The sequence below is a fragment of the Lissotriton vulgaris genome, chromosome 2_1 (genome assembly GCF_964263255.1).
Source record: "Lissotriton vulgaris chromosome 2_1, aLisVul1.2, whole genome shotgun sequence".
In the NCBI taxonomy this organism is placed as follows: Eukaryota; Metazoa; Chordata; class Amphibia; order Caudata; family Salamandridae; genus Lissotriton; species Lissotriton vulgaris.
The window spans coordinates 1,237,511,245-1,237,535,195 of NC_141687.1; the positions used below are offsets into that span (position 1 = coordinate 1,237,511,245).

The following is a 23,951-nucleotide window of genomic DNA, read 5'->3' on the forward strand; positions in this document are numbered from 1 at the left end:
TTCGCACAATAGTGGTGTTATTTCTCGTTTCTCCACCGCCGCTTTGGTGTGGGGATGGGCTTGCCATTCTATTCACTAGATTATGACTATACACAGAGATCCCCTACTACAGAAGGAGTACTTTCTGTCTTGTAACTCCAGTTCTGTAGTAGGGGTATCTCTGTTATAGCCATAAGCGCCCGCCCTCCTCCCCGGTTTGAGAGAGATATTCATGTAAGGAATGCTTCAGGTCTGGCGTGTTACGCCTTCAAAAAGAACTGAAAGTAAAGGGGACCTGCAGTGCATTCTGGGATACTGTGATGTTCTGGAAAGTTCTCTTAAAGGCACAGTATCCTGTTCTGAGCCACATAATGGCAGCCTATGGGGCTTGTCTGTCCATGTCTTCCTCTCTATCATTCCAGAGGGTTTTTGCTGCTGAAGCAAGGGAAATCTGGACAGACTTTGCTGTTTGTGGATTTTTTGGTGGAATTTCTTGTTGAAGTACTGGACAGTGTAGCCTGGTGATATAGGCTGCATTCTCTGTCTTTAATTCTCTCTTAGGTGTCTGTGCAGTTCTGCATTTTTCGACACCTGAAGCGATTAGTTTTGATTGCTCTGGGGTCCACGCACATGGGCGGGACTATTCACTAGATTACGACTATAACAGAGATACCCCTACTACAGAACTGGAGTTACCGGACAGAAACTACTCCATCTCCCCTCACAACCCCCCCTCAAAAACCAACAACGAAAATAAGAACAGCTGAAAAGAGGGAACTGTCCCCCATAGTCCATCATCCATCGACGATTGGTGAGAACGTATTTGGGGTTAGACTACCAACAGTGAACAGCCCCTCCTCCCGCCCACGACCTGACCATTAACAAGTCAGTCAGCCGGCTATAGCTGTTGTCCAGTGTCAGCCGGGTGAGAGGTTGGCCAAATCCGCAGCGACCGCCGCAAGAGCCAACTTCTGACCAAGTGTGATGTCAGCAGCAGGGGGTCTCTTGGGTCGGCGTCTACGACCCTGCATGCGCTAGCGAGACCCGGAGTCAGCTGTAGCCTCCCTAGCGGTCTCTTCCTCACTCTCTTCCCCCTCGATGCTCTGCCCCGCAGCTCCGGGGTTTCACTCCGCCTAGGATAGTGGAGCCGACAGTTGCTATAGCGGCCAGAAAGCCGGTGCTAAGTCAGGCCGCGGTGGGAGCTCCGGAGCAAACCGTCCGCTCACGCCGCCATCTTAGCCACGCCCCCTATTCTCAGTTTTAGACAGTCCATCGGGGGGACAATACCCCCAGAGCTCAGCCCCACACGTTACAGTGCTCCTAACTTGTACTTTGTATATCTCAGCCACCATGGCAGTCGGTTTGCAGAAGGAGCTCCTATAAGTTTTTCATATCCCCCTACCGTCTGGGCAAGTTTGAGGCTAGATTTTGAAAGTTGTGGGCCCCAGTCAAAATTTTCAGACAATTTGACACCAAGATAATCAAAAACTGTCACCCGCCCTAGCATGGTACCATTTAAAGAAAGGTTGGGGCGAGAGGTTTCAGCTAGATTAAAAACCATAAATGGAGTTTTAAGAGTGTTAATCTCCAACCCCCTAGTTGCACAGAAAGTTGCAAAGCTATCAAGAACCCTCTGGATGCCCAGAGGTGACTGAGATAGGAGCAAGGTATCATCCGCAAATATCATTGCGGGCACCTTGCTATGCATCAGCTTAGGGGCATCGTTGTCCACTACCTCATTTAGATGGGCAACCAAAGCGTTAATGATAAGACAAAAGAGGGTTGGGGCAAGCACACACCCCTGCCTTACTCCTCTATTTACTTCAAAACGAGGGGTTAGTTCCCCATATTTCCCGTACCTTACTTGGGCATAATTGCCCTCAGGCAGTCTCATGATCAATGTCAAGAGATAAGGGGGGATTCCCTGTTGTTTGAGAACCTTCCACAGTTTATCTAATGGTACCAAATCAAAGGCAGTTTTCAGGCCGACAAATATCAAGTAGAGGCTGCCACCCTCCATTGATACAGTCTTCCAATATAGTAACTGTAACCTGAGTATTTGATCAATAGCTGAGATCTTTTTCCTAAAATCTGCCTGGTAGGGACTCAAGATTTCACACTCTTCAATCCACACTTGAAGGTGGCTGAGGAGAACCCTAGCAAACAGTTTCTGTGAGACATTAATCAGGCTGAACCGAATATAGTTGGTCGGCAAAAGAGGTGAACCCTTTTTGAAGACTGGGTAGATTTCGGCCCCCAGCAAGGTGTCCGGGATTGCCATGCCTTGCAGAATGGTATTAAAGACTATCCAGAGATAGGGTCCCCAAATTGTTGGATCTTCCCTATATAAGTCACCTGAGATCTTATCTAGACCCGTTGCTTTACCAGGAGAGAGCTTCCTAATTGCATTTAGAACCTCAGCTAGGGTGATCCCTTGATCCTCATCAGATGCTATCCCGGGGGTTGGTGTGGAGCTGCCTAATTCTAGGTCGGTGCCTGCTTCCATAGAATATAAGGCTTGGAAGTGAGACTTCCATGCCACTGCGGCAATGTTAGGCTCTAGAGCTGGCTGGCCTTCATTGCTATCTGGACATACTAGTGACCAGAACAACTTCCTATCTCTGTTTGCAAGGGCTAATCTAATAGCTTTCCATCTATCTGACTCCCAGTCTTTCTTTGCTTGTTTAATGCAATCTTGATAGCAGCACCTCAGTTGCTTGATCTAGTTTCTATCACTGCTTTTTATGGCATCGAGGAGAGCTCTCTTGGTCTTGCGACAAGTGTCATTATACCAGGTTAGTTTAAAACCCTGCTTTGCTTTGGGATGTGTTGGGGGATTAAATATGTTAGCCAAACTAGTTGTTAGTTCCGTGTGCAGCACTACTATTCTGTCTATAGAATGGGGAGAGTTCTTTCCCTAACAATCTCCCCGATTTCATGAATAGGTTTTATAGTTAGAGAGAATAGTGCAGTTATTTTGTCTGGTGACTGCTTTAGTGTTCCCCATCTGACTTTCCTCCTATTGTTAGTGAGAATTATGTTACTAGCTGCAGGGGTGCCACTGCCCATAGGGTTGTTGTAATTTTGGAGCTGTAGCTCCAATTTCAAAGCGTTGTGATCGCTGTCCTGTAATGGGAGGACAGCAAAATCAACCACCCATTTCCAAGATCTTGCTTCCACTAAAATGTAATTTATCAAAGAGGATTGTCCACGTCTGTTAAAGGTTGACTTTCCTGGTCTATCTGACTTTGTGCGGCCATTGCAAGCTTTCAGAGAATATGTTAGTGTAGGTGGAGCTAGCCCAGCCTGCATGATGGCCGCTTCATAGGCGAGCTCGTTGCGGTCATCTAAAAATCCTTTAATTATCCTCCACTTCCAACCTGACCCATGCGCTAGAATCCACAGACCTATGCACCGGAGTGTTGTGGCATACAGAGGCGCTAACGTTCGCGGCTGAAATCGCCCTGAAGGACACCGAAAACTGCGAAGAAATTGCCGGCGGCGCTCAGCCTACAAAGCGCGCATGTGCAGCCTCGGAGCGGAGTTGCCGGAGAGGCTGCGGAGCGGTGACTGAGAGATCCCTCCCCTGCTCGGAGACCGCTGCTGTTGAGCCTGTGAGACCATCTGCTGTGATGCTCCTGGGAGTCGGAGGACTGAGCGGTGAGGACCGCAGGGCTCCGACTTCGCTGGGGGGCGAAGGTGCCGGCTGCCTGAAGCGGGGGACTGTGCGCCCGAGCGGGGCTCTGCTGCTGCAGTGAAAGTGCGGCTGGCCACCACAATACCAGGGGACACTGCGGGGCCCACGCTGAAGGTGAGCACATCTGCTCTTCGTGGTCGTGGCCCTCCCCTGATCCCCCCTGGCACATGGACTGCAAAGCGATCTGGACCTGGACTGCATTACAAAGCGCCCGACGGCGGGCCCCGCGCTACTTCTTCGTGGAACATGCTAATGGGTGCCTCACATAGTTCACTGTGCTCTGCGACTTGAACACCAGTGGCCCCAACTTTCAGGACAGGCGACACAGAGGCGCCACACTGTCCAGTTTTCCACCCAACATAGTTTTAATGGAACCTATTCCAGACTGACCAGAAGAGGCCCAGAGATCGGCCGGTGTGGTAGTGGGGACACGAAGTGGGACCATGTCCACGCCTCACGCTCGGGGGTCCTTGTCCAGGGGACCATTAGACGACAGGGCCCGAGCGCACTGAACTATCAATGTGAACCTAAAGTGCACCATTGCCCCTTGTATAGCCACTGGACTCCACCACAAAAATGGGCCACACACTCAGCAGTGACAAGCACGCCATAGCGGCCACTCATCTAACTCTAGATTCCTGACCTGTGTACCGCCCAACATCGGAGCAGCGCTTCTTCGGCGGCAAAACAGCGACAATGGGTAAGCTGGACCGGAATCAACCCAGGCTGAACTTTGAGCAGGCAATGAAAATGGCGGACAATCCTGGGCACAACAAACATCAACGCCTGCGGCGGACACGCAACCCGCTACCGCCGTGGACTTCCAGTCTATGTTCACGATTTAAACAATGCTAACCAACATAAAGGGAAAATTGATACTTTGACCTATAGAGTGGACCGTATGTCTGAATGACTGGATCGACACACAGAGCAGATTGATATGGCAGAGAGCCGGATCTCTGAAGCCGAGGACGCACAAAGCCAAACAGAAACAAAACAGGAGAAGACTGATAAAGATCTGGCGGCTTTCATGGCTAAATCAGAAGACTTGGAAGCGAGATCCCGCCGCAACATTCTATGCTTTATGAGCATAGCAGAATCGACCAACACGGGTAACATGGAAAGATACATAGAGACTCTGCTGGGAATACTACTGGGTAAAGACACATTTTCAACCGTCTTTATTGTAGAAAGGGTGCATAGATCGTTGGCACCACTGCCTCCACCTGGAGCAAGACTACCTCCCATTATAGCAAAAAACACAGTTGATGGACAGAATGCGGAACAATGTCTTACATTCACCCCAGTACAAAGATCTGGGCCTATATCCATCTTTATTTGCACTCCACACCACCCTAGGGCAGACACTGGCTATATGCAAATCAGCCTTGACCCTGTGCCTCATGGGAACCCAGCCCGAACTACCAAGCCATTCTTTCCTAGACCGGAATCAAGCATCCAAGGACCGGTTTCTGGCTATCAGCCTTCTTCAGCCTGGATAGCTTGACTCCAGTGATGTGGAGAGCCTGGGACTCACGTCTGAGCATACCCAGCCCACTCGGGGTGAAAATTGCAAAAAACACAGTTGATTGACAGAATGCAGAAAAATGTCTTACATTCACCCCAGTACAAAGATCTGGACCTAAATCCATCGTTTTTTTGCACACCACACCACCCTAGGTCGGACACTGGCTATATGCAAATCAGCCTTGACCCTGCTAGTGGACCATCACCGTCAATATGTAGATCAACTAATAGACGAGGCTGATATCAAAGCAGCCATACGTTCGCTGCCCATCCAGAAAGCGCCAGGGCCAGATGGGCTCACGGCTGAATTCTACAAAGCTTACATTGATTTAGTTACCCCCACATGCTTGAAATGTACGCCGAGGCGCATGAATCTGGCTTGCTGCCACCGACTCTTCGCCAAGCCTTGATCATCACGTTGCTGAAAAAGGACATGGCCCCTGATGTCTGCAAATCTTACCGGCCACTGTCGTTAATAAATCTTGATGCCAAGATTCTGTCAAAGATATTGGCCACTAGACTACAGCCCCTAATGCCCAACCTGGTCCTCCCAGATCAGTCGGGCTTTATTCCGGAAAGATCGACGTCGTATAATTTGCAAACAATCTTCGCCTGAATTACCCACCGCTGCGGTCCTGTTGGATGTGGCAAAGGCGTTCAATTCCATTGAATGGGATTATATGTTCCACATATATAGATGAGAATGGGGTTTCGGCCACTATTTCTCGTCTGTGTGCAGCTTCTATACGCCTACCCCTCAGCCCTAGTACGAGTTGGGGGACTGACGTCCCAACCATTTAGAATTTACAGGGAAACTCCTCAGGGATGCCCTCTATCACCGTTACTATTGGCACTGGCTCTCGAGCCACTGGCGTGTATTATTCGACAGCGCCACAGGAAAATGGCACAACATTTTTTACATCGCCCGGTTGGCATCTCGCTCTACGCCGACGACATGGTACTATTCTTAAGAGAACCAAGTCGATATCCGGCAGGGGTGCTGCGGGAACATATTCGTTTTGGACTCTTTTCGGGTCTGCAGATCAATTTGGGATAAATCGATTATTATACCACATACAACCAAAATGGTATCTCAGAGCATGGACTACCCGTTGGTGTGGACCACAGAACCGGTGAAGTACTTGGGGGTCTGGGTGCACCGCAACCCCGACCTCAGGGTTGGAGAAAACTACGGCATGGCATGCACAAATTAGGAACAGCAGGTGGAAAGATGGAACAGGCTACCACTCTCCCAAGCTGATCGTGTAGCTATCGTCAAAATGGTTATACTTCTGCGCTTCCTTTATTTATTTACCAATGTGCCGATTAAGTTGACACTTCAATTCTCGCTTCTTCACCTGATATGGGGAGGTAAACAGGCCAGAGTGAGCTGGGCTACACTGACGCTAGATTATGCTAAAGGCGGATTTAGTGCACCAGACCTATATCTATATTGGCTATGGGCACAAGCGCAATATGTCTATCATTGGTTCAGGTCGCTTGCATATAATTTGCATGTTGCAGTGGAGGACGGGGATGCACACCCGGTTCCACCTGCTGTGGTACTCACACACACGCATAGGGGCACACCCCGAACAGAAATTAACTCAATTTACATGACTATAGGAGCATGGCAAGCAATAGGCAACATCGCTAACAAACTCCCTATTTATGCACCGGCACTGCCCCTAGCACATCACTCGGTCCTTTCGGTAACACAGAAAGAGGGCCCCATTAAGGCCCTGAGGGAAGTGGGTCTCATGTACATGCAGGATGTATATCCGGATGGACACTTTCTTACGGAGGAACTTCTATCCTACATAACAAATCCCTCGCTATTGTTTAACTTTACCATCTACAGACTGCGGCGTACGAATAGGGATCACTACCACTCATTTCCAGATGAACCACCAACACTACGTGCTCCCTGTGCTGGACAGATGCCTAGCTCAGTGGAATCGAAGCTTAACTTCTCCACTATTAGACAAAGACTGAGAGCATGTTTGTAGACTGACCGGTTCCCTCACGCCTAACGGCAATCTGCCCATTATCCGTTTCAAATACCTCCACCAGATTTACCACACTCCTGCCAAGCTGCATAGATATGGCCTCAGGGACACAAGTAACTGTAAATGCTGTAGCCATCCAGACGCTGACTTTCTACACCTTACATGGGAATGTAGACGTGTACTGTTGTTCTAGGAGGAGGTATTGCAACACATACAAGAAATGGCGGGGGTTGTCTTGCAATGTACACCTACAATTTGTTTACTATGTTTTGTGCCACAGTTGAAGGGAGCGTTGGGAAAGTTTGTGTGCATTTCTCTTTTGCTGGCCAAGCGCTGTGTGACACTACATTGGGAAAGTGGTATAGACCCAACCACCAAATCTTGGGTCAAAGACATGGTGTATTGTAATGAGAAACTTGCATTGTATGCAGAAAAACTACCCATGACATCTAGACCAAGAGACATTTGGGGATCGCTCAGGCAATACCTTCTTCTTCAGACTGTCAACATCCCACAGACTGAATAGTGAGATTTTGTTGTAATAATCATCTCATTTGACTACCAAGGTGTGTTACGTTGGAGATATAATGTCTGTCAGTACTGTACCATTCTATACTAGTTTGATCACAGCATGGTTGTAAGTTTTGTAATGGTTATACTGCTCCTTGGAGCAGGGGTTCAGCATATTGTTTGAAAATATCAATAAGCAGATTTTTTTAAAAATGCAATACTTCCCATAAAAAAATAAAAAAGAATATGTTAGTTGTTAGACCCGGGACCCCGGTCTGGCCAAGGCTGACGCCAAAGTCAGTCAGGGATCACCAAGTCTAAGTCAGGGCAAGGGAGTTACACACCAAGCCAACCCCTGCTCACCCTCTAGGTAACGTGATGCGAGCAGCAAGGCCAATCTCGGAGGCGATGTGTAAAGCGCTCGCGCGCGCACCCAGCAACAACACCCAAGGCCCACCACAAAGGAAAACTCCACACAAGGTTATATAAAAAATAGCCTTTGTATTATAGTAAAAACATATAAGATAACACACACACTTTACAATGTGCCAACAGGCACGGGCAGAATTTACAAGGGATTATGTACAGGACAGGGCCACATGGACCACTGTCAGGGGTAGGCACTTGTTAGAAATAATACTTGTAGGTATAACACTTAGCACATAAACATATAATGACTGTAGCACTAAAATAGTAAATGCAGCACACAACCAGTAATCACTGGTAAAGAGTAAATACCTCCTACGCAACCCTAAACACTGTAGGAAAATCACGCAGGGAACTAGGACCTTATCATCAGGACCTATAGAAGGAAAACCATCACCTTAGCAGGTCACTTTTAGCAAAGGGAAGGAAACCTAAACAATCACCTAAGCAGGTCACATTTAGCAAAGGTAATAACATAAACAATCCTCTAAGCAGGTCACTTTTAGCAAAGGGGATAAAACATAAAATACCTAAGCAGGTCACTTTTATAAAAGGTAATGGAACATAAACAATCCTCTAAGCAGGTCACTTTTAGCAAAGAGGATAAAACATAAAATACCTAAGCAGGTCACTTTTAGCAAAGGTAATGGAACATAAACAATCCTCTAAGCAGGTCACTCTTAGCAAAGGGGATAAAACATAAAACACGTTGCACATGAGGCATTAAAACACATTCAGAGATGCAGGTAGAACATTTGCGCAGGAATCAAAACAAGTAAATTACAATGCGCAGGGTGCCTGTAGCACCACACTAGAACTGTCCCTCAGGCCAACTGGCCTTGCAAGGGATGAAATGCCCTGAGTCCAAATTGTCAGGGGAGGCTGCGCAAGCAGCCAAGAACACAAAGCCTAAACGTAGCAACTGTCCACTAAGTGCTGGACAGTTGTAAATCACTGATGGGCACGTTGGAGCCTCGTGGGCTGAAGAACAATGGTGAGGGAACACAGCGTGGGAGCCACGGGGCTCTGACCAACTAACTGCCTGTGTCCCTCAGAGCCTCTCTGGCTCGCAAAACAAATATGCAGGCACTAAAGAGCTTCAGCGCTCCAAGCAAGAATGTGGGCTGTGAGCCTCTCCCAGGGCCCAAAGAACAAGGGTGCCGGCACTCGAGCCTCTCAGGCTCTAATTAAAGAAAATGCCCCCAGAGCCCTCGTGGCTCTAAATCGATGGGAATGGCACTCGAGCCTCGCAGGCTCGTAATTACTGATGCCCACAGTAACGTAGGAGCCCTGCTCGGACTTGACACAAAGATATGCCCCCGGAGCCTCTTGGCTACCACAAAGAAATGCTGCACCCGTTGGAGCGGCCCTCTGCCAACCGGGGCCACTCGAAGGATCAAGAGAACCTGCCCCCGCACTCACCGGGACTTCACTGGTGCTGCGGGGGGTGGGAAACACTGCCGGCCTCTGTAGATGGAGTCCCGCTCGAGGGGACTCAGTTCGCAATGCCACTGGCACTCACCGGGTCTCGCAGCGGCTCTGCTGGGTTCTCCTGGCACTCGGGGAGCCAGGCGGGCGTCGGCACTTCTCCTTGGGGCGGCAGGGCTCTCCACCTGACCACGGAGCCCTGCCTGCACCCTCTGTCGCTCCTCTCCTCGCTGCTCGGCTGCGGGGCAGGACTTCCGGTTGGCCTCAAGGGGGCCGCGCTGCAATTGGCCGGTCGGCCCAATACTTCTGGGTCGCCGCGGGCAGCGCGGCGGCTCGTTTCAGGCAGGCAGGCGGGCTCTCAGTATCCGAGGAGTGGGCTCCCTCGTGATAAATTAAAATTCCAAGAACGGGGCAATGCCGGGTGGGCACCGGCTTTCGATTCAAATATAAAGCGAGGTGGGCACTCGCTTGGCCTGGCAAAGCGCTAGTAAGAGCTCGGCGGTAGAACCATTGGCGCGCCCAGCGCTATAAATCAAAAGAAAGCGCTCTCAGCGCTAGGCAGGCAGGGAAAAGCGCTCCCAGCGCTAAAGGGCAGAAACAAAGCGCTCCCAGCGCTGGGGACAAGGGAGAGCGCTCCCCACGCACAAGGTCCAGCACAAAATCTTTTAGGCAGGCAGGGGGGGCAAGGCTGGGCCAGAGCCAGCACACTGGGTCTCCAGGCAGGGAGACAAGCCAAGTAGCGGTCCTCCTGGCCCCAGCAACAGCAGCAGCCCCCTCTGGCAGGATCCTGGAACAGAACAAATTGTATGGGGACACAGCCCCCTTCTTATACTGCAAATTCCTTTGTCTGTAGGTGCAGGGTGGGGGGAAACCAGTCGCAGCTGGTTTTGAAGTACCCTTGATAGCTCAACCACCCATTTCATTCACTGGCAGGGCTAGGGTCATCAGTCACACTACAGGGGGTGGAGCCAGCATTGTGTGGGGAAAGTCCAGCCCCATCAGTGACCAGGTGCACTCCTCCCAAGCCATCAACATGCTAATCTCACACTCACCACCGGGCAGACCCATCCAGCCTTCCTGGAGCCAGGCTCACCAGCCAGCTCCAGTCAATCACACGCCAGGCATATTTTACATTAATATGCCAAGTCCTAGAAGTGGCATTTCTACACATGACACCCTCATGCCACATACATCATTGCGAAGCATTCATTCTCACGAGCTCGCACATACCAAATTCGAGTCTGCACTCCCCACGCATCAGGAACTACCAGGGACACAGACATTCCCCATGCATCCCTATGGGAGAGCAGGCCAGCCTAACTACATGCACGCACTTTACTCTGGGACACAGGGAAAAAGTGCGCACAGACCAAAAAATCATCCACACAGATCACAGATTAAAAGCAAAAAGATTAGGGGTGAACCTGCCAGAAGGGCCAAGTCCAACATTAGTGTAACTGCATTATTCTGGAGTACAAGCGGAGTCTAGGCCTTGATTATTTGTATTTAGGGGTCAGGGATAAGCCATAGTCGATCCTCAGCACTAGGATGATATGCATCAGAAGATGCAACAAGAGGCTTAAATTGACAATTAAAATCACACCCTAAAGCCAATCTTACATTCGGGAGTACAGTGCCAATGAAGGTGTTCAGTTGTTCAAAGGTCTGCGCTTCATGGCTAATACTTACATGGCAAGAGTAAATAATAATAAAAGCAATTTTAAGGCTGAGAGGGAAGGGAAGTATGGTGCACTGAATGTCATTAGACGAGGTGTTCAAGTAATACACTGTGCAGTCCAAGTGTTTAGCAACCCAGGTACAAAATCCTCCAGAAGGTCTACCTCTCCCCCCCTTTGTAGCTGGAATATTAAAAGTTGCATATCCGGTCCTCGTAATGTCTTCCCTGGTCCAGGTTTCCTGGAACATACACATGTGATCACTACCTGCAAAGAGTACCCATTCTGGGGAGTCCAGTTTGTTTTTGATTTCAGCAATGTTCCAGGAAAGAATCCTCAGCTTACGATCAGAGTTAGGGCGTTCAGCGGAGGGGAGATGGGTGTTAGTGTCAAGGCTTATGGTGTTCTCATGCTGGGCCTGAGGGGATGACAAAGAAGCTGCTTCCACTCCTACCCTTGGGGAGGCGCTATAGCTATGCCAGAGAGTTGAAGATCATGCACTATCGACAGTGAATTTCCCTGCAGATGATCAGTTTGTAAGACCCCTGGAACTTTCCTGGTGCCACACAGAGTGACCTGTATCACCTGCCCATTGTTGCGGGCCCTTGGTCCTCTACCTAGACTCGTATGCCCACTTTGCGAGTCAGATCCACCATTCCACATGAGTCAATCCACCTCATCTAAGACCCCATACCTGTTCGCCACTGGGATGTTAAAGAAGAGAGGTCTGGGGAATGGGGCCACTAAGGGTTGTCCTAAGTACCCCTTAACTGGGGCACAGGCATTAGTGGACCATTTATGATTGCCACCGTGGGGGAAGAAGTAGTCCAAGGTGTGGGTCCTGACACCAGTTGGTAGCTCTTAGGGGCTAAAGATATGGCTAGCCAAAACATGAGCAGTCTATGGGTTACTAAAATTGATAATAAATACAGTCCCCTTGTGTTGTTTTAGGTCTTGTGCCCACCCAGCCAACCATTAAGATCTCTCCTGCAAGGTCGTAGTAAAACTGACCATGTCTAGCCAATCAAAATAAACACTTGTTCCTCAAATCCAACTGTGTTTCCTTCTTGCGTGCTTTAATCTCGGGTAACCCAGTCAATATAAGAACATATGGAAGTGAAGCTGGGGGTAGGTAATAAGTTGGGAGCCTCTCATATCCAAGACCTTCCTTGGTATCCACCAAAGAAACACCACGGTCCCCATCTGCCCCTGGCACTGTTTGGGCACGCGCTTTAACATTTGGGTCCATCAAGTGGGAGACTGGATCAGAGGTCCCTTTTTGGAGTGATAGAACCCCTGGGGCCAGAAGGAAGCCTCCATAGTTGATTAAAAATGGGCCCTACTTGACGGGAGACAGTAGTAGCTGCTGGCTCAGAATTGCGGGCCTCTATTCTATTAGCTTCCATTGGCATGTTTAAAAGTGCCTCCCTCAGGGGTCTAAACTCGTCTAGAGTTGTATTAGGAACATCAGAGCCAATATCCACCCCTGCGTCAGCAGCGGGCTGTGATGACCGTGGTGTCTCTTTTTGACCAAAAAGTTTACTCATTGTGGTGTCCAAATGGCCAAGACGCCCCCAAAGTGGAGCAAGGCTATTGTCTATTAGTTCTTTAAACCATACAAAAAGAGTGTCCAAAACAGACTCCCCAACAGTGTCCAGAGCAGCACCCCCAGGTGTACTACAAATAGGTACCGGGGAAGCAGCATCGGTTTGCGTACTGATGGTACAAGTTTGTATCACCTCAGGATTAGCATACCAGAACCCTTTCTGGTGTTTAGATTTTGAGTGCCAGCACCCCTTCTTCACTTCACTGGTGGCTCTTTTGCCTTCACCTTGGCCTTAGCCTCACTTTGAGGTTTAGAAGTTTGTGTCAATGTCCTTGTAACTATTCTTGGCCTGGTTGCAGGATTCGGAGATGAAACTTCTAAGTTGGATACAAGTGCAGGAGAAAGTGCAGGGGGAGACTGCAACTGTCCTTGTATAATAGGATTCTGAGAGACATCACCTGGGATGATTGAACCCAAAGAAGAGCCCCCCTGCAAAGATGAAGGACCTAAGGGGAGTCGCCTCTCAGTCAATTCAATCTCATGACTGAGCATTGATTCGGCCCTTACAATAAAAGCGTGCAAAGTTCCCACAACGCCCCTACATTTGCTCATTGTAAAAGCAGAAATAAGCAGCACCAAAGGCACTGATTATGTAAAAAAAAAAGGGCGCAAGAACGCTATGGTACCTGAAAGTTGTGAAGCCAAGTCCTAGTGTCCTGTGGCACCGTTGTTAGAGGGGTGACCCAGCCCAGCCTCGTCCAGGCTATGGCGGGTCCGCCCTTGGCCCTGGCTTCGCACTGCGGGAGCCCGGTGTTGAATTTAAGCGCGTCTCCTGGTGCCTCCTGGCACAGCGTGCTCACACTGGTGATGGCGTCAGAGGCCACAAGGGAGCCTGTTGCTTGTGGTGCTGGCTCCGCTCCCCCTCCTTATGGCTGGAACGACTGTGGCAGCAGTAGCAGCCATAGCAGGCATCCCATTAACCAGTTAAGAGAATGAGGCAACTGAAGGAGGAGTAAGCAAACCACACCAACCTAACGCTCCGTCTACACCCATACGTCTACGCCCGCACATCTAGGCTCCTAAAGTAAGCTCCACTCGGCTCTTTCCCTTCCCCGAGGTCAGTTTGTCGTCGTGCCCCAGTCGGAATTCGGACTAGGAACAGCAATGCCCCTGCACTATACAATTGTGTAACACATTACAGTAATGACATTAGTGGCAAAAGATGATCAGTGAGTATACATCCACACTTTCGGAGTGACTTTATAAGGATCAGTTACTCCAGGTTCAGGTACAAGAGTTCCGTAAAAGAAAGAAAAATGTTCTGTTCTTGGTGTAAAATAATAGGTTTATTGTTCCTTTGTTAATGCCAACACGTGTTTCATCGCAGGGAACCTACTGCGAATCTTCAGGGCTTCGTGAGGAAAGTATGACAAATTATGTCAGAATGGTGCGGAACGTCCGTGTCAGGACGAGATTCTTGTTAGTAGAATCGCGTAAAAAAGAGGTATGTAGCACGCTGCCCGCGTGTTCACGGAATCTTATTCGGTTTAGATGTGTATCTATAACCGGGAGGAGTTGACGATAATAAACAAGGTCTCTTGGTTAAAGACAAGCATTTCATGAAGGCGGGTACACCTTCTTAGTATTAAACTCCCTCTTGTGGTTCCCGGTGCCGTTTTACGATGACGGTCATCGACGACGGTCATCGTAAAACGGCACCGGGAACCACAAGAGGGAGTTTAATACTAAGAAGGTGTACCCGCCTTCATGAAATGCTTGTCTTTAACCAAGAGACCTTGTTTATTATCGTCAACTCCTCCCGGTTATAGATACACATCTAAACCGAATAAGATTCCGTGAACACGCGGGCAGCGTGCTACATACCTCTTTTTTACGCGATTCTACTAACAAGAATCTCGTCCTGACACGGACGTTCCGCACCATTCTGACATAATTTGTCATACTTTCCTCACGAAGCCCTGAAGATTCGCAGTAGGTTCCCTGCGATGAAACACGTGTTGGCATTAACAAAGGAACAATAAACCTATTATTTTACACCAAGAACAGAACATTTTTCTTTCTTTTACGGAACTCTTGTACCTGAACCTGGAGTAACTGATCCTTATAAAGTCACTCCGAAAGTGTGGATGTATACTCACTGATCATCTTTTGCCACTAATGTCATTACTGTAATGTGTTACACAATTGTATAGTGCAGGGGCATTGCTGTTCTATTGTTTGTGTGGATCCCCTGGGTCCAACTTTGGGCGGTCTTGTGAGATTACCGCTCGCCCTTTTGCCTACACCCACTACTTGATGGTGCTCTCTACCGTGCGGACACACGGGTGTGCGCCCAATTTCCCTGGTTTAAATTGAAAATCTCCTTGTTGTTTACGGAATTCGGACTAGGGGCTGGGATTAGGGACCTGGGGTGGGGAGACACAAGATACCGAGAGACGCCGGGGAGGGGAGGTTTGTGTGAAGTCTTGCTGGCATTTCGGCATGTGTTGTAATCTATTAAATGTCAGCCCTTCTTTTACACATAGGGTGCATGCTAATTAACTTGCCACTGGTGCACCGCTCCTTACCTGCGCTCCGTAGTCTTTTAGGTGTATTTCGTTATGGGCCTCATGCCATGTCATGGGCTCCAGCAATCGGGGGGGCTATGACCCCTCGGGCTGCGCTTCGGGACGGTATGCGGTTGTTTCACCCGGCCGTCACCCCCTCCCAGGCTCACCGCGACTGGCATCAACTTGGCCTGTTTTGGGCTGCACGTTTTCAGTTATTTCAGGTATTCCGCTGGAGCCCCGACAATCCTCTAAGCCCGCTCCAAATTGTAATTTGGTGGGTTTGGGACCATCTGAATTGTATTTGAAATGCACCAGTGTTGAATTTGAGCCAGTGGTTTCCAGGGCTCGGCACCTGTAATTGATAGTCAAGACCAGCACTTATGACAGTCTGCCAAATGGTGGCACTGTCTATTTAATTTAGAGATGAGGACAGCAAAAGTTGTTTATTTATTCAATATACATTAAAAATGGCTAACACCTGCCCCCAAAGCTATTCTTATAGCTTTGGGGGCCTGGAATAGCCTGAATTGCCACTCTTGTAGGAGTGTGTTGGTTAGTAGGTATATTGGTACTGTCATTGGCAGCGCTGGTAGAGGCAATGAGTGGCGTAAGATTTAGTGGCCCCCTGACAAGGTCCCTGACACTTATTTTTTTTACAAATCACTGAAAGGGACTTGTTTAAGATGTGCCTTCTAACTACCAATTTGCGACTGGATTCTGGTCACAAAACAATCATTCACCATCTCCAAAAAGGAGGATGTAAGCCACTTACAAACAGGAAGGGGCCTCCTAGGGACACCTTCTCCTTTGTGAATGTTGTCAATTTTTGTTTTTTAAGAGTAGGCAGTGGTCCCATGGACCAATGCCAACTCTTCAAAAATTAAACTTAAACTTACGGTTTTCATATTTATTTTTAAACACATTTAGTTTTCTTTTAAGGAAGATGTGTTGCATTAGAAAATAAATGCTTTATTTAAAAGCTATCACAGACAATATGGCCTGCTGACCACAGCAGGCCACAATTCCTGTATCTGCTGTGATTCCTAATGGGTCGCAATTTGCGACATACCTCATTAATATTCATGAGGAAAGTCGAATTTTGACCCACTAGGACTTGATAAAGTGAAAAACAGACCTATTAGTACATAAGTCGGTTTGCAAATTACCACACTGGTCACAAAAATACAGGTTGCAAATTCCGACCAGTTTTGGCAACCAGTGCCACGTACATTTTACCCCTAGTGATGATTCCTCAAATCAGTGTAGTGGCTGTCTCTTACTTTTCCAACTTAAAATCTCAAGGAAATGTTTGCTGTATTACCCAGCAGGGTTAAAGCCCTAGGGTATTATGTATCAAAAAACTATTTTGCGATTACCAAATAGCGATTTTTACTGAATCGCTATTTGGTAATCGCAAAATGCTATGTATGGAAGGAATCGCCAAAGATTTGGCGATTCCTTAATAGTACCAGATAGTGATTCGCTAAATCGGTAATCGCTATCAGGAAATACTATTCCATTTGTTCCCACGGGACTAAAGGCCCAAAGGTGCAAATGGCCATTAGCTAATTTGCGTTTATCAAATTGTTAATCTCAAATTAGATATTGCATAGACAAGGGTGCCCCGGGGCCTAAAACCTTTCTGAAGCACTCCTAAAAAATAAGAAAGTGCACATTTAAAGCACACACATTCCCTGGGGACATGCGGGCCCTGCATAGCACTTTAAAAAAACTGCATTTTTGCTAAATCTGCACATGGTTACAATCGACTTGAAGTCGAAGGTAATAGCATTTTCCTAAATGCACAGTTTGCATTTAGAAAAAACGTTGGAATGGTACATGTGCTAAGGGAATCACAAATTGAGATTCCGTATTTGTGGTGGCAATAGTAAGTAAATGCTATTTTTGCGATTACCTAACACAGCGACTACAAATCCTTTCATACTTCTTGAAAGGATATTTGTGCATTTGCAAATTACCGAAATTATCTTTTCGCACCGTTTGCAAATGCAAAATTGTTTGATGCATGTGTCCTTGACTCCTGTATGGATTACGCATATGTTAGTTACCTATGGCTCCTTGCCAGACCCTTGTGAAAACTGCGGCTTAAGGAGAATCATGCAGGTAGGGTAAGTTACTTTTTAACCTTTACAGATCAGATCACGTGTCAGTGATTTCATCGAATTCTTCAGAGGCTTCCAGGAGAAAGGTACATACGATTCAAAGCATTTTGTTAGTGTTACAAACTGTCACTGGAAAGTTTCAAATATTGCTTCTTTGTTCTTGGTCTCTTTGATCGTTTAAATTGCCCCTTTAGTGACTCAGGATTGTCACGGAGAAAGTGATTGTTAGGTATTTCTCGGTCATTGCACCCACCTTGTAAAATTCCATTCCTATTTCAATTTGATTTCAGTAAAGTTGGCAATATTTTGGGAACGTTTTAAAAACCTATGTTTTTTTCTTCACTGGGCACAAAGATCACTGATAGTCACATTTTATTATAGCGTGGCGGAGTGGTTCGTCGCGCCAGTCATGGTGCTGTCGGGGGTTAAAGGGACTGAGATTCACTTACTCTCCCACGATGGTTAAGGTGAAATGTCCCTTTTGGAAAGTACCTTCAGGATACTTAACCCTCCCGTCTCCTCTCCTTCTCGGGTTTTCTTTAAGGTGCACTAGCTGAACCATAATGTAGAAGGCCATTGGCATAGCCTTGGTGAGAGGCTATTAACATATCTTTCTCGCACCTCACATCGCCCCTCTTAGAGGTTAGAGTTCTTCTCGCCAAAGGGAGCCTCCAAGCAGTGGTGAGTACAGTGATTTGCCACACGGTGTCCCTGTCTCACTGATTCTTTCTGCCTACCTATGTATCCATGTCAGAGACTGCACCGAGCAGTATGACCAATCCCTGTGCTTCCGAAGGCATGGGGTTGGTTATACGTGGTGGGGATTGTATTGCATAACAACAGTCATTGACACCCAGCGCTGTCCTCTTTGAACGGAATGTCTTCGGCCCTTTGGCACATTCCCGGAAGAACATTTTGCGAGCCTGTCATTGCAGACGTTTGACCCTAAGAAGCCCTGCACGCCCTGTAAATAGTTCTTATTGCCTCCTTGGCAACAGAGTCTAACTGCACCAAACTTGAATATCTGGAATAGCCCGGTTCATGCGATGGGAAGCCCTTTGGCTCTGGTGACATGGTTTCAGTGTCTAAAGTCAATATGTGTCGGAGGGTTCTGTTTGTGTCGGAGGGTTCTGTTTGCGAAGAGGGTTCTTTTTGTGGCGAGGGTTCTTTTTGTGTCTGGGTGGCTGTAAATCAAGCTAATCTCAGTGGCAGTCTGAATGTGGGGACCTGGCTGACTGAGGTGACAGTGTAAGAGTTTCACTCTGAATTTAATGAACCTAATCAGATACTAGGATATGCTTTCAACATTGTATTCTCATTCCGCAGGAGAGCCATGGTTGCACCTGTCACCCCGAAAATGGCGCAGTGAGAAGAATGCACTTCCTTTCTCTGAACCAAAGTTTATCCCGCACATCCCAAACCCAGTTGTGTGCATGAATGAGGGTGACATAATTCTCGTCAAACTCAGCCTTTCCCTTAATGGTGAGTATCTTATCTGATAAAGACTTCTTGCTGAGATTCCTTACCTTAGAACAATCTACAGGCCTCAGACTGGATTCGGAAACCTTTGACTAGCAGTACATATGGCGACTGGTGCAACAATCTCCTTTGGCGCCCCCACGTCCCATGACCGCTTCCTCAGATTTTCTTCCTACCACCTGCAAAAGTGCCCCTCATTTCTCCTATTATAAGATATTGCTAAACACAGCGCTCCCCTGCACAGGTCAGCGCACAGTGCGGCTGCACCAGTCGCACTGTCTTAAAGCTGGCCCTGCCTATGCGTGCCAGCAAGTGATGGTATGTGGCTCTGCATTGCCTCATCGGCACCCGAAGTGGCGTGAACAGTCCCTATATAGGTGCCACTCCAGAGATCTAATGTCATTATTTTTTAGAAGAGCTACCTCTTGTCATTTTTCGACTGACCTTTTTTTTTACTTTTGTGTAAAAAAAATTCAAGACTTCCTCTCCTGATGAGATAGGGATGTACACCAGGAAGGCAGGTTTTAAAACATGCGGAAAATGTTGTAAATTAAAATAGAGCCCCTGCTTTTCGATACGATACCTAAGGTAGAGGGATGTACGTCTTTACAACGCATGCTTTTACAACGCTTGCCTTTACGATGCAACTGTTACAACGCAAATTGTTACAACGACTTGCGTTGGGGGGCGCTGGATAGTGAATAGTTTAATTTACTATTCCAACTCCAGTCCCCGTGGATAGTAGGGAAGGTGTTGGACAGTAAATTAAAACTATTCCCTATCCTAGAGCGCCCCCCAGCGCAAGTCGTTGTAATGACTTGTGTTGTAATGGTTGCGTCGTAAAGGTACTGCGTTGTAAAAGTTGCGTTGTAAAAGCTGTTTCCCAAGGCAGAGAATATATACTCAGTGTTCAAAGACTTCAAGAATATTTCCAGATTCAAACATACACCTTTTGCTTCATTATTCATTCTAGAACCCCACACATTAAAGGCAAAGGGAAAGAGCCATTATTAAAACGTTTCAGCAGTGGAATATTATACACAAGTTGCTATATGAAATGAGAGACTACAATCACTCTCAAAATGTAATAAACCACTGGATGGTACTGATGCATCTTCATGTGGCTTATGTCCGAGGACCATCTAAGAGTATTTCAGTGTAACACCTTCTTCAGGAAAGCCATATACTAAATACAAAGCAGAATACCTGCAAAAAAACAATGCAGAAAGCATCATCTGCAGATGTCGGTGATGGATCCGCACTTGGTTTGCCTATGGTGTCTGGAACATGACCACTACTGCAAGGACTGCTCGGCTTTGCATCCCAAGGTGCCACAGGTGTGGTCCCTCAAGCTCCGATGCCGGTCAACTTCACGACTCTCCTGGTCTTGGTCACGAGGAAAATCCTAAGATTGTTTGCGGAGCCTCTCCCGAAATCCCTCGTCACATTCAAAGTTGTTGGGGAAGACTAGTAAGTCCTACAAGAAGAAAAGAAGCTGAAGAGTTCTTCACCGCATGAGTCCTCGGACAACATGAGGGTTGTCAGCACTCAAGGCCTTGCTCTGTGGTGGCGGTACAAAAGGGGGTGGTAATGGACAGAGCATCTGAATCAATCAAACACTCACACCCAGTCAAAAGATCTGGGTTTAATCCATCACCGTTCTTTAGTCCACTCTGCCACCCCAGTTCAGACATGGCTATATGCAAATCAGTCTGACCCTGTGGGAACAGTCCAGCCCGAACTGCCAAACCATGTCTTCCCTGGACCAGAAACAAGCTTCCGAGGACCGTTTTCTGGCATTCCAGTCGTCTTCAGCCCGGCTTGCTTGAATCCAGTGGCAAAGTGAGCAAGGGATTCACGTCTGAGCATAACCTGCCACACTTATGGTGACGAAAAGCGGTACAAAAGGGGGTGGTAATGGACAGAGCATCTGAGTCAATCAAACACTCACACCCAGTCAAAAGATCTGGGTTTAATCCATCACCGTTCTTTAGCCCACTCTGCCACCCCAGTTCAGACATGGCTATATGCAAATCAGTCTGACCCTGTGCCTCATGGGAACAGTCCAGCCCGAACTGCCAAGCCATGTCTTCCCAGGACCGGAAACAAGCTTCCGAGGACCGGTTTCTGGCATTCCAGCCGTCTTCAGCCCGGCTTGCTTGAATCCAGTGGCAAAGTGAGCAAGGGACTCACGTCTGAGCATACCCTGCCACACTTATGGCAGCCAAAAGCGTTACAAAAGGGGGTGGTGATGGACAGAGCATCTGAATCAATCAAACACTCACACCCAGTCAAAAGATCTGGGTTTAATCCATCACCGTTCTTTAGCCCACTCTGCCACCCCAGTTCAGACATGGCTATATGCAAATCAGTCTGACCCTGTGCCTCATGGGAACAGTCCAGCCCGAACTGCCAAGCCATGTCTTCCCTGGACCGGAAACAAGCTTCCGAGGACCGGTTTCTGGCATTCCAGCCGTCTTCAGCCCGGCTTGCTTGAATCCAGTGACAAAGTGAGCAAGGGACTCACGTCTGAGCATACCCTGCCACACTTATGGCGGCCAAAAGCGGTACAAAAGGGGGTGGTGATGGACAGAGCATCAGAATCAATCAAACACTCACACCCAGTCAAAAGATCTGGGTTTAATCCCTCACCGTTCTTTAGCCCACTCTGCCACCCCAGTTCAGACAAGGCTATATGCAAATCAGTCTGACCCTGTGCCTCATGGGAACAGTCCAGCCCGAACTGCCAAGCCATGTCTTCCTTGGACCGGAAACAAGCTTCCGAGGACCGGTTTCTGGCATTCCAGCCGTCTTCAGCCCGGCTTGCTTGAATCCAGTGGCAAAGTGAGCAAGGGACTCACGTCTGAGCATACCCTGCCACACTTATGGCGGCCAAAAGCGGTACAAAAGGGGGTGGTGATGGACAGAGCATCTGAATCAATCAAACACTCACACCCAGTCAAAATATCTGGGTTTAGTCCATCACCGTTCTTTAGCCCACTCTGCCACCCCAGTTCAGACATGGCTATATGCAAATCAGTATGACCCTGTGCCTCATGGGAACAGTCCAGCCCGAACTGCCAAGCCATGTCTTCCCTGGACCGGAAACAAGCTTCAGAGGACCGGTGTCTGGCATTTCAGCCGTCTTCAGCCCGGCTTGCTTGAATCCAGTGGCAAAGTGAGCAAGGGACTCACATCTGAGCATACCCTGCCACACTTATGGCGGCCAAAAGCGGTACAAAAGGGGGTGGTGATGGACAGAGCATCTGAATCAATCAAACACTCACACCCAGTCAATAGATCTGGGTTTAATCCATCACCGTTCTTTAGCCCACTCTGCCACCCCAGTTCAGACATGGCTATATGCAAATCAGTCTGACCCTGTGCCTCATGGGAACAGTCCAGCCCGAACTGCCAAGCCATGTCTTCCCTGGACCGGAAACAATCTTCCGAGGACCAGTTTCTGGCATTCCAGCCGTCTTCAGCCCGGCTTGCTTGAATCCAGTGACAAAGTGAGCAAGGGACTCACGTCTGAGCATACCCTGCCACACTTATGGCGGCCAAAAGCGGTACAAAAGGGGGTGGTGATGGACAGAGCATCAGAATCAATCAAACACTCACACCCAGTCAAAAGATCTGGGTTTAATCCATCATCGTTCTTTAGCCCACTCTGCCACCCCAGTTCAGACATGGCTATATGCAAATCAGTCTGACCCTGTGCCTCATGGGAACAGTCCAGCCCGAACTGCCAAGCCATGTCTTCCCTGGACCGGAAACAAGCTTCCGAGGACCGGTTTCTAGCTCTGTGGTGGAGCATGCGCATGGGCGATCTCCATATCTTCGTGATTTTCCGGGAGCCAAAGTGACACCAGCCCAGGTCAAAGAATTTTATGAGGCCATGCACCTCGTTTTTGGGCGGCCTGACACCTCTGCAGTACCCTCAGGCACCTAGGTCCCAACTGATCTTCTGCTGGTGGGTTTTCCCTCCGCACCAGACAGGCTCAATTGATCAATTGATGGATTCAGAGTGGCACGGTCAAGCGACCTCGACCGCCCTAGTGCCCGTGCTCTTGGCACAATCGATGTCCTGGAGTGGCGCCATCCCCATCATCATACCTAACCTCCCCCCCCAGATCTGAGCCAGTCCCTTATTGTTATGGACCCTTCTAAATACCAACCATTAAAATACTTTGAGGACCCTTGTTATGAGGATTTGGCAGATGCCAGCTCACTGGACACCTCCCTAGACACTGGCCTGGTCCCTCCCCCTACTGTGGCTATGGAGGAGGGTGCCACATTATGGATGGTGGTGAGGAGGTCAGCTGAGGTCCCGGACCTTCAATTGTCCTCAGTGGCTGTCAAGTTGAATGTCTTAAAGGAGGTGCTTCAACTGGGAATCACCCAAACCAAACCATGTCTCCATAAATGAAGCCCTCACAGACATCTTACTCAGTTCCTGGTATAAGCCCTGCACCGGGTCTCCGAACATAGAACAATTGCCTGCTGCCATTTCCCCACCCCAGGGGACCCCAATTACCTTACCCAACATCCCAGCCTGGAGAGCTGGTGGTCCAAGCCTCCTTCTCCAGAGTAAATCCTGGCACATTCCATACCACCCACTGGACAGGGAACCCAAGAGGCTGGATATCTTTGGGGAGAGGGTGTTCTCTTCTTCCAGTCTAGTACTGCTTTTTGTGAACAACACATGCCTTTTGAGACAATACTTTCATACGATTATGCAGGCGCTGCCTATGGTCTCGGAGGAGGCCCGCTCCATACTCTCTCAAGCCTTGGCTTATGGGATAGATGCAGCTAAGTTTGCCACATGATGTGGGCTGGATATGACCGGCTCGCTGGGCAGAACAATTTCATCGTAAGTGACCCCTAGATGCCACACCAGGTTGGCTTTTCGAAGGCCGTCCAAGCCTCACTTATGCACATGCCCTTTGATGGCTCCAGTCTCTTCAGAGACAAGGCAGAC

General features: G+C 48.4%; 1 protein-coding gene across 1 annotated transcript in view; it reads left to right on the forward strand.

Annotated features, from left to right (window-relative positions):
* Positions 1-23,951, forward strand: part of LOC147732424 (uncharacterized) — a 2,559,122-nt gene that overhangs the window by 2,115,755 nt on the left and 419,416 nt on the right. Inside the window, exon 86 of the mRNA XM_086954262.1 lies at positions 18,818-18,973. Coding sequence (XP_086810388.1) covers positions 18,818-18,973 — 156 coding nt within the window. The remainder of the gene's footprint in view (positions 1-18,817; positions 18,974-23,951) is intronic.